The 12,013-nt window shown below is 41.5% G+C and overlaps 1 protein-coding gene across 1 annotated transcript in view; it reads right to left on the bottom strand.

Moving 5' to 3' along the window:
• PRRG1 (proline rich and Gla domain 1) overlaps positions 1-9,895 on the bottom strand; it is a 30,839-nt gene extending 20,944 nt beyond the window's left edge. The window contains exon 1 of the mRNA XM_077781663.1: positions 9,781-9,895. Within this exon, the coding sequence (XP_077637789.1) occupies positions 9,781-9,785 (5 nt within the window). The 5' untranslated portion in view covers positions 9,786-9,895. The remainder of the gene's footprint in view (positions 1-9,780) is intronic.
• Between the last annotated feature and the right edge of the window lie 2,118 nt (positions 9,896-12,013).

Genomic DNA, 12,013 nt, shown 5'->3' with positions numbered 1-12,013 from the left:
GTACGCTGTATGACCACACTCACAGCAGTAAGCAGTGGAGGAAGGAACTTCTATAAAAATGATTTCTCAGGAAAGAGCAAAAGGTTGTTATGGGGTGATACTAAATGTTTGGAAAAAGCTTTCTGTGAGGGTACGAAATTACTCTGATGAATAAATAAGTTGACAAAAACAAAGGTAAAGTGAGGCTCTCTGTCAAACTAAAAAACAAACAAAACAATTAAAGCCTCTCAAAAAAAAAATCTCACCATAGTCAAGAAATTTCTGAAGCAGTCTATGTGCTTGCCTTCTGTCTTCAGAAATTATGTTCTTGAACCAGAAATTATATCCTGCTAATACACAGGACACCACAGGGCCCAGTCTAAGGCTAAAAACCTGAAATACTGGAGTAGTTTCTCAGAAACACCAGAAAAAGAGAGATGCACAGAGACAGCTAATCCAGGAACTATGAGAGGACCTAGCCAGCCCTCACCTCCCCCCAAGAAAGCACATCTTCCCACACCCCCTAAGGAGTAGAAATTTGCAATTACAGATTACAAAACGAACATCCAGTTTATGATCACCATTACTGATACTTCCTGCAACTTCCTCTCCAAAATGTTACCAGCTTCTAAAATAATGAAGTAACACAAAAAGTCAATGCATAATAAGCCAGAGAAAGTACACGATCCCTTTGACACACATTTACAGGTGGCTGAAGTGTTACATAATGGACTGATAAATTCCTGTGTTATACCAGTAGTATAGTGACAGCTGCTTATTCAATATCTATAATGTATTTTTCTAAATTTATAGGAAGATAAAATAATTAATGGACCTGCCAGCACTTTTTAAGAAAAAATCCTACATGAACTGTATCAGAATACTGCAGAATGTTTTCACTCACAGCTTTCCTAAATTAGGAGTTTGAACATGCACTTAAACTTATTTTCCTTCCCTATTCTGTCCCTATTTTCATACAAATGAAATATTTCCATCTGTTCTCTAGTTTACAAACAAGCCAGCTTTGATTTTGTAGTTCAGACCATCTCCTGATGTTTTACAGACAACAAACTGAGGCATAGTCAGCAGCTCCCAACTTCAGCTGAAAACTGCATTGTATATGGATGAAAAATTACATGTTGCTGTTTATTTAGAAAGAAGGAAAATATCCTTTCTGTTTAAACCATCACTGTATAACAAACCTGGTAGTTCAGACAAGGCAGACATTCAGCTGATCTAACTGTAAGACAAGCAACACATTGCAGCCAACCATTGCTTCTCACAATGTGAGAAACTGGACGGTACCCAATGACAGCTGACATGGATGTAAATCAGCCAAAGGACCCGAAATTTCACACAGTGTATAACTCATGGAACTTGTTGCCATAGGATGCTGCTCAGGACAAAAGCAGAAATAGATTAAAACTATTAAGCTAAAAAGGAAATCAATAAGTGAGGGTGAGATTTGGTGATTACACAATTCTCCAGATGTAGTTTTTATTGGAAACTACCTGGCTATGAAAGGAGAGGAGCCCAGTGCCCAGTATGGAATGGGTAACTATATCCAGCTCCTCTCCAAAGTGATTTAAAACTGGATTAGCACTAGAGGAGTAAATATCAGCACATAACAAGAAATTGAGTTGGTAGATTACACGTGGTCTCTTTAAAGGTCCTACTCACTACCTACAATCTCTCTTTTTCATTGCCTCTTGTCTCCCAAATCAACACATCAAAGCATTCATAATAAGTAGAAAACGGAGCACAACTGTGCTTTCTGCCTTTTAAAAGCATATATGGGTTAGGTAGGGAAGGAAAAAGAAAACTAAAGAGTACTACCTTTACTTTAGATTATACCTCTCTAGACATGAGAGAGAAGGGCCAAGGAACAGTCTCTGGGCACAGTCCATTCATAAAAATGTCATTTCATTACATGTACAGTGTTTGTCTGCTCAGAAAAGGTCACAAGATCAAAGCATTTATCCTGCTCTGAAAGTCTTACAGATACTTTCTTCCCCAACACAGCTTATAAAGCAAAACCATGACCCAAGTGTCACAAGTAATACCTTTACAGATTTTCCAATAACACAAACTGGCTGTACAAGATTCAGCCTACAACTCTATTAATCTGTACCCAATATTCAAGTTTGCCCTTTCCACAGAAAAAGAGATCCCTGACAAGTCCATACATTTGAAAAAGGTTTTCCTCAACTCACTGAAGTTTTTCTTGGAATTATTACAATATTGTGAAAGGCAAGCAGCAACAGCTACTTTTAAAAATCAGACTACCTCTAAACTACCAGTATTTTTCAAGTAGCTGTTAAGAAACCCCAGAAAGATTCTAGATCTCAGAATGTCAATTTTTGCGGTGAAAAGGAACCTGGGTAATTTCACATTGCGTCTTTATTTTGTGTGCAATAATTTTATAGCAAACATAAGATTACTACTTAATGCAGTTTATTTTGTTTTTCTGTGACAAGGCAACGTTCTGCCCCATACAGAAACTACATTTAGTATTTGTTTGGTAGGCCAATGTCTAACATCCCATTTAATTTAGAAAAATTAACCCCAAAACCAATAAAAAGTAATTCCTTTGTGAAGTGCTAAACTAAGCTAGTAAAATGTGCAAACAAAGCCTTCTCTTCTAAGTCTTTACACACCGTCAGCATGCTTTAATATAAATTTCCACCCTGCCTGTCCTCCCCTGAAGCAATGCATATATGACAACACTTCAGAGCATGTTTTAATGGGATTTTCCAGTCAACCAAAAATCAAATTGCAGAGAAGTTATGAAAGAGTCATAAACACATATTTCATCTTATTGAATTATATGGTAACTAGGCAAAAGATAATGAGACACAAATCCTTTAGAGATTTTATTAAGTTTTCTGTCACAATGGGGAATTGCATAAAGAGAGCATACAGAAAGTTGTACACCACCAGAATCCACAGAGCAGCTGCAGTAAAACAGAAGGGTAAAGAGCCCTACAAATCGGGGGAATAAAAAGGTAAATTTTAAATACTAAATACTCTTATTTCTCTCTCAACACCCACGTCCATTGTCACATAACTTTACCTGAATTTCCAAACACATGAAGATGCACACATTATTTTACTGCATTGCACCTAATTTGTTTTTTTCTGAGTAGGATTTGAACAAACCTACTCACAAAGCTCATTTACACATTTAGGGTATAGCAAAACATGTTTTGACTTCAGCCTTGAAGAGGAGTCAAAGCATTTCTCCTCCTTTCCTGCCACTGGCACCCACCCTTCACTGGGGATCAGCCCCCTGGTGTGGCTGATGCAGTTCTGTGCTCTGCACTTCAGCTTTGTCCCTCTCCTCTCTGCTCCCCAGGACAGCCACAGAAAGGAAGTGTGAACTTTCCAGACTCTATCTGCCACCAAAGTCAACCTCCCAAGGAGCTAGTTTTGCATCCCTTGTGACCTCTAGTGCAACAATTTTAAGTCATGGTCCCTTCCAATCACTTCTACCAAGCAGCAGAAAACCTTAAATTCATGGCAGAGGAAGCACACTGATCTAGAGGATGGTGGCATTCTGAACATCATAACTGGAGAAAACACTGGAAGGTGAACTAACATCTGATTCAAACTGTAATTTATGAGGAAATAAGGATCACAGCGAAGCTTTAAGTCACAGCTGATCAATCACACGGCATAAATCCATACCTACCAATATCAGGTCATACTTATAAACAATTTTTTGCACTTTTCAGCACTAGAGCAGCTCCCAAAACTAAAATAATTCTATTGGTGTTCTTCTACTCCTTATAAAGGGAATCAGTACATCACCCATTCTGCCTGAGTAGGAAGCACAAAAATACATGTAACAAAAACAATTCAGAGGATGTTCATATTGAAGTTCCTAAAACTCACATGCCAAATTGATGTGTCAAGTACTGTGTGCAATTAACTGTGTTTGAAGATGTAATTTATCTTACTTGTGTCAAAAGCACATATAGAATAAAATAAAGTTAGCTCTTGAAAACTTCATTCATAACTGACGGATTCTCTACAGAATCTAACATGTCTAACATTTTGTTCTTTGAAGATTTAAAAGGGTGTTCCCCTATTCCCCCACAAAGCTGAACACCTACTTCAGGATACAGAAAATGTGGAGGAGTCTTCTAATGCAAAAAATACACCACTGGTACTTTTTAGGTCTGGTAACTTATTCACATATGTAATACACTGCAGCAGTCACTGGAGAGATCCTAGATGTGCTGTCCATCAGCAGGGGCATCTCTGCCCTGTGTATTTCTTGTGTTCATTGCTCCACCCTGTGTATTACTTGTGTACATTTGCTCCACCCATACGAACAGTTTCACAGAACCATAGAGCAGCCAAGGAATGTCAAAAGATTGTCTAGTTCAACTTTTTGTGTGGAAGGCAGCCCTGATGAGGTTATCTATCAACCTGTCCAAATGCAAAAACAACCCCTCTAGTTACGGGGACTCGCCCATGTTCTTGGGGAGGTTGTTCCAGTGAATGACTGATCTCACTGTAAAAAATTTCTTTCTTACATTGAGATGAAAACTTTGATCAAATCTTTCAGCCAGAGTTTCTAACAAATAGTAGCCACAGTGAAAGTGCTTTGATACTTCTTCCATTTCTGAGAACTACAGATCTGATGACCTTGTAGTTGGGCACTTCTTTACAGTTCATCCTAAGTGGCCTTTTCATAAAAGACAAATTTGTTCACCTTCTCACTTATTTTAAAATCAAACAGATCAGGTCTCTGCTGCAGCTGACTGCAGAAAACCAGGGAAGCAGTCAAAATGCAAAATGCAGCAAGGATGGAGTGGCAAAGGAAGAGCTCCTGTTTCCAGGCAGAGGGAGAAGCTTAGATGAGTTAAGCCGCTTAAGCAGCCGCACACTCAACAGGCCATGCCTTCATTTCACTGCTGCCCACAGCTCTGACAACCTACAGCAGCAAACAGCAAATGGAACAGTGTGTCCACTCCATTCCTGATACTCAGAAGTGCTCAGCAGTATTGAAATAAAATATCACAGACTGTGCTGGTTCTGCCACAGCAGAAATTTATAGGAAAACCAGCAGGAGATTTAATTAATTCTGACCTTGACACCTCATTTAACCCTTCCCAATTCCCCAGAGCCATGACAATGGCAACTAGGGACAGAAAGACAAACAGAAAGTTGTTTTTCCTCCCAGGTTTATTCAGTAAATAGTAAGAGTTACAGTCTGCAAACAAAAGCTGAAGAATACACACAAGGTCAGTAAACAACTCACTGATAAACCCAGAGAAACAGCCAGGTGCAAAAGTTCACAAGTCTGTTGAAGCCACTATTTATGATTTTTCCTGCTAGGATTCCATAAACTGCCTTCACACCAGTGAGCTAACAAATTCACACCTTCTGAGCCATTCTTCAATGCCAAGTAGGAAAAATATACAAATACAGCTGATTATAATAAATCAGTTCAGACAGTTATGTTAAATGGTTAATTTAGTGATTGGGATATTTTAAGGAAGAATTGCCATAAAGTGAATCTTGAAACTGCTCCATCCATTGTTATACTACAGGAAAACAAAGAGCTCAGCAAAACAGGAATATCCAGAATTACCACAATTCTTGGTGTAAACAAACAAAAAAACCTCACCCACCCTGGAGTTCTGACAAATACAGATTTTCTGCAGTTTCAGGTGACAAAATGAATACTTCACTGGGATTAAGTTTTATGTATGACAGATTACTCCTATCCTACACTTCACATGGTGTCTCTGGATTTTAGCATCACTTGATTTGACCACTCTTGGAGTAATCATATTGGTACAGACTGACCACTAAGATAAAAAACTGGAAGTATGTTGAGTATGTGGTCTTCAAATATGAGATGCAAACTTTCAAAAGCAGTTTCGGGAGCAACATGGGAAGGCTGATTCAAACACTTTAAATGAAACACCCCACTGAGCAGGTAAGAAATGTGTAAAATGCAAGGGATCTCAAGGATCTTTCAAGATGCAACTGCAGGATAGTCTGTCTTGCACAAAGCAGCATTTCTAGTTTGAAAATGGACAACACTTCTTGTGCTACTACAGTGTGCATGTTTCAGCCCTGGATGCTAACTTTATTATACTGGGATGTGTAAATGTATTTCTTGTCTGATTTTATAAATGTAGTTCTGAACAGATGCCTAACTTTTATTCAAAGTTATTTTACATAGCGATTATGTAGTATTAAAAATAAGCAACAGCCTGAAATAGGCACAAAAGAGCTCTCAACAGATGTGTTTTCTTAGCAAGCCAAAATCCATGGTGTGATTTTAGGTGGTTAGCATGGAATTTCTTTAACTGTCTGTATGAAGACAGGCTTTGCCTTTGAAATGTAGCTATTCTTGTAACAGTACTCAGCAACCTTGATTAAAACACCGATTACTTGATAACCAGCACCCTCAAAAGTGTCATCAAGAAAAGAATGGATTAAGTGTATTTCAAACCACACAAAATGTGCATCAAATTTTACTTAACAAGAATCAGTAAGACAAGCAAAGGTAAACAAGAAAAGGTCTGGGTATGGCTAGATTAGATTTTAAAAGGTCAAATAGTTACCAACATCTGAACTCAGCTGGCAAGAGAACAAATGAGAGATTAGGTCATTTAGGCCACTCCTTTGCCAGCTCTGTAGGGTTCTCTACTGCACACTGCAAGTGCTTTTGTTTATAATGTGGAAGAGGAGAGGAAGCAATGGTGAGGGCAAGAAAGTAGATTGACTTTGGAGTCTGAAGCAAAACAACCATTAAAGAAACACCAGCCAGACCAGATAGCATCCTGGAAACACAGCTGATGGAAATTCATGAAAGACTGAGATGAAAATGAGCAACAAAATTCAGGACTGAGCTGACAAACTGAAAGCAAAAGCTCTTAACAGGGCGGTGCAAAAAATTTAGAATTCTTGTCTACAGGAATCTGGTATCATTTATTGAGTAAATGGGAAGAAATGACATAATATAAGATTTACTGGAATAATGTAAGAGGGAAGCAGAGGGGCAAAAAGGGTTCATTTTTCCCCAGTACTCATATCTGGGATAAGTGCTACCAACCACATCTCTTGTTCCCTGTCTTACCAGCTGTTTCTGTGAGCCAGGTAAGAGGCAAAAGTAAGTCAGAGAAGTCTTTGTTTTCAACACGATTGAGTCTGTGATCTGCCTCACCAAAAGAATATGGAAATGGTAACACTATCACAAGTGAGGGAGGTCACAGAGGCAGGCAGAACAAAATGATGGACAAGAGGATCACAGGAAAAGGGAGCTGTTTAAAATGACAGAGCAAACAAAAATGGTTCACACTGCTGTAGTCTGTAGTAAGTTAGCATGGTCCTGAAGTATATTTTATCCTGCTTTTGACTTAATTTTTGATTCTAGATAAATTGCCTAAAAATGCTGTTCCAATGTGGACACCAACTACATATATTTTATTTTAGGGATGCATTTCCCAAAATCCGACTGCTTGATTTGCAAAAGCGGAATAGGTTTAGAACATTCAATTTACTTGAACCTGTGCAACTTAACATAAATGAGGACAACTGAACTCAATACCCTGAATAAAATCATTTCCTACCTGGACCACATTTGGTGTCCATAGTTTTATCTTTCACTCTTCATGTGGAATTGGAGGATGATTTCCTTGTCTTAGGAGAGTTTTGTCAATTAAGGGGGGAATTAGTTGAGTGCTGAGATACTAAGGTGATAAGCACAATAGAAGATAAAGGAAATTTGTAATTCCATAGTTAAAGCAGAGTTTGATGCAAATTTGAGTCACATCAAGAAAACAACTTGATATCACACGACCAAAGTAAGGAGGATGAGACCAAAATACTTCATCTCTTTAATACCCTGAATACAACAGGATGTTTTTATGCAAGAAACAATATGTTATTACTTAATAGAAAACTGTAGCTCACTCTAGATGTATGAAGAGACTGAATTAAAGCTAACTTCAAAACTTCAGTTCTCCATTTATGTTTCAGGAAATGACACTATTAGTACAATTACTCTGTGTGTAACTATCCACTTCTCTCAAAAGAAAACTGATAATCAGTTATAATATCAACATCTGCATGTATGACAACCAGATGCAATGCTTTACTCTTTTGAGTACACTAGTTGGACACAAATTTCTGGATGAACTTGTGTAAGAAAAGGATAATCCAAGTTTCACCCAGAGATTTCCTGATATTTGCTAGTTCCAAGAATACAGAGTTACTCAGGATGCCAGATTCCAGCCTAATCTGTTCTGGAAAATGAAGTTTTCTAGTCAAAAAGAGGTTAAAGTGAACAGATAAGTAAACAGCTGAAACAGAACAGATAAGTAAAAATTCACTCCTCTTTCCATGCAGTACTTTCATACACAAGTTCCCGGTCCCCTCTTCTCTGGATTCTAATCTCACTGCCCTGGTTCAGCAAGAACTACTCTTGCAACCTCATCACCTTTACTAGGTAAGTCTCCTCTGACTGCTCATCACCTCTTGCACTTGTAAACCTCCCCCACACTGCTTTATCAATGGCACTCCCTCTGTTCAACACAAGGGCCAGAATGTTCAATCTCCCACTTACACAATCCCTTCACACAGGTGTGTGTGTCTATGTGCATAATACACACGTGTACATTAAAAAGCAGGGCTTCTACATGCATACCTAATCATTTATTTACAACTAAAAAAACTCTTTTCCTCCCAGCCACATATCTTTGAGCCAGTATAAGCATCCCTATGGCAGTGCAGGGAAACAGATGTGATTACTAACTAGGTTAATCAGAAAAAATGTTTAAAAGTTTGAGTCTGGTGGTACTGCTCCATGCCACTCCCCCCAGTGCTGTATCAACAATGGTGCCATGGGGAGAAGATAGTAAAGGAAGTGGTAATGAGAGAAAAAGTACAACTAGGGGTTTTTTTTTCAGTCACAGTCAACAGTTATAATAAATTGAAAGTCTTGATTTGAATCTAGAACACCAACATCTGCATAACTGTCTCTCTTCCCTTCACAAACTTTTCTATGAGAATTTGAAATTCTTTCAAGTGTTTTACTGTGCTTGTAATTTTCTTCCTTTTACTCACTGGCTCCATTCCTCCCTGTTTTGCTCCCAACGAGCCAAATCACCGCCGGTTCTCTCACTCCTCAACCAATGCAACATTGAATCCCAGCTTCAACTGTGGCAGCGCTGAGGCTCCCCCTGCCCCTCCTGTTTCCTGTGGATGTGGATGAATTGTTCCCTGGCCAGCACCAGGCCTAGGAAAAGTCCCCGAGCTCCCGGAGGGTCGGGCTCATTCCCAAACACAGCTCCCCACCCCAGCAGCCGCAGCTCCTGCACAGACGGGACCTCTGGGTGACCCTGCCAGCAGGGAAAAAGTTCTGACAGGAGCACCAGAGCCTCGGCGTGCGGCTGTGCTCCGCGGGTTTGCTTTGGGGGATGGTGTTTTACAAAACTTCGGAGAAAAGCCTATCAGCCGCCTCTTTTGGAGAGAGTCGCTAAGCTCTCTCAAAAGAGAAATCCCGCAGGATTCTTCCTTTGTTCAACACACACCACGCGTTTTCTCCCCCGGCTTAAGTGGAAATGGCACAAACCCTTGGAGAGGAGTTTACCGAGCGGCTGCGGAGGGCAGCGCCCCACCCTCACTCCCCTCAGGGGTTCCCGCGCGGGACCCCCGCCCCGGGCGCTGCCTGCGGGCGCCGCTCCCGCCGTCCCGCGCCGGGCAGCCCGCACCCCGCGCTGCCCGCACTCTCCGCTCCTCACCCGCGCTGCCCGCACTCTCCGCCCCAACTCGCACCTCATCCGCACTCTCCGCCGCAGCCCGCACTTCACCTGCGCTGCCCGCGCTCTCCGCCGCCGCTGCCCCGGTGCGGAGCAGGGCCGGCGCTGCCGCCCCGCGCTGCCCCAACGCCCGCTGCGCGCTCGGCGGAGCGGGCGGCGCCTCCGCGCATGCGCCCGGCAGCCCGAGGGCGGCTGCGAGGCGGGGAGCGGCTGAGGGCGACCCGGCGCTCCCGCCGTGCCCCGCTGCTCATTGTCCCGTCGTCCTGTTCAGAGCTGGCCCGGGGACCAGGAGCCCCGCTGCTCACTGCCCCGTTGTCCCTGTTCAGAGCCCGGGGATCCGGGGCCCCGCACGGTGGCCGCTGGCCCCCTCCCCGGGCAGGGTCATCCTTTCAGCCGCCTCCCGGGCGAGAGCCACCCGCGCTCGCAGCGCTGCCCTCAGCACTCCGCGCTCATCAGGAACGCGGGCGCGGCCGCCGTGGCCTCACGGAGCCCCTCCGTTTAGGTGTCACCAGTTTTAAAGTTTGTATCCCGGAGTTACAGAATCAGTTGGGTCGGAAAAGACCTCAGAGATCATCGAGTCCAAGCTGTGACTGAACACGAGCGTGTCAACCAGACCGAGGCCACGTCCAGTCTTTCCTTTAACACCTCAGTGACAGTGACTTCACCAGCTCCCTGGGCAGCGTGTTCCAATATTTAATCACCCTTTCTGTGAAAAAATTCCTCAGTATCCAGCATGTATAGATAGACACAGTCTTTTAGGGAAGACAGACAGACAGACATGCACATTGGTGATTGTGGTCTTTGATAGAGAGCTAAAAATGGTGCCACAAGTAATGATTTTCCCCTTCCATACCCCCAAGGGTGGCTGAATGGAGCTGTGGGGTTCATTGCTCAGAGTTCTGAGCCTTTGAGTGCTCTCAGACCTCATCCCCTGGAAGGTGTATTTCAGGAACCCCAAAATGTCATGTTTCCACACTAAAAAGTAAAGGTTGGTTGGCTTTTTGCACTGTCCAGAATTAATCTGAAACCAGAGAGTTTGATAACTTAATTTTGTTTGTGCCTGGGACCTTCATTTTCGCCTCTATGACTTTTAATGGATGTGTATGGAAAAAGATGAAGCTCCTCAGAAAATTCACAGCAAATTAATAGTCCCAACCTGACTTCAAAGGTGCTGTTGTCAGTCATGCCGTAGCCTGATTATAAATGGCTTAGGAACAATCCGCAAAAAATAACAGCTTGGCTTGCCAGAAGAGAGATTGAGGTCTAAATGGTGTGGAGCATAAAATACCATTTATTCCGTGAAAATCAAGTGGGCATTTCATTCAAATGAAGTAAATATGCAGTGGGATTTTTTTTTTTTTAAGTTTACATTGTTGCTATCTTCAGATTCAATGAATATGAAAAATAATATTAATTTTTTGTGGGTTTCTGTGCTCTATACCAGATCTTTTAAACTTTATTTTATATTAAGAGACAACTGGCAGTGAGGTAGCACTACAGTCACAGAGAAGTTGAGAGAATGGAAAGATGAGACACAGTTTGCAATAGTTCAGGCCGTGTCTCAGCTTCTTTAATGAATCTTGACCTATAATAAAAGTTAACGCTTCCATATATGTTAGCTGAGAACTGACGCTGAGACCACCCACTTTTAAACAAAATAAATTACATTCATGTGTCTGACAGTTCTTTGAATTATCTAAAAACTCCAATGCTTTGAATCAATGGGAGACAAAATACTTCTGTTCTTTGAAAGTTTGTTGAGGCCTAAGAACAAATGGTCAGCAGTGACCATGGAGAGAGGCACACACCATCAGAGCCTGAGTTCCCAAGAGAATTGAATTTACATCCGCTTTTCTTTGCAATGCAGGGAATTTTCCTGTAATAATTTATGAACACTTGCTACAGGTTGTTTGAATATGCAGTATTCGACCATATCTGTTTAACTTAATAGCAGGTGGTTGGGAAATAACCAGGAAGAGCAATAGATTAAAAATTACTTTATAAGGGTCAGGAGACAATATTTAACTTAATAATTATGCAGCACTTTCTTCCTTGATTCCAGGTGCATTGCAGAGTTTGTTTGTGAAGGCTTAGGGCCAAAAACTCAAAAAGGAAATTAAAAAGTTAGAAAACACTGGGAACAGAGGACAAGGAATGTCACGGAAGAGAAAATGGCATTGGAAGAGAAAAATGGCATTGAGATTGCTGAAAGCATTGGAGGTATAAAAACAGACCAGTACTGGAGTAGA

The sequence above is a fragment of the Lonchura striata genome, chromosome 2 (genome assembly GCF_046129695.1).
Source record: "Lonchura striata isolate bLonStr1 chromosome 2, bLonStr1.mat, whole genome shotgun sequence".
Taxonomy (NCBI): domain Eukaryota; kingdom Metazoa; phylum Chordata; class Aves; order Passeriformes; family Estrildidae; genus Lonchura; species Lonchura striata.
The sequence above is the reverse complement of the archived record's forward strand: the minus strand, read 5'-3'. Positions and strand labels throughout refer to the sequence as shown.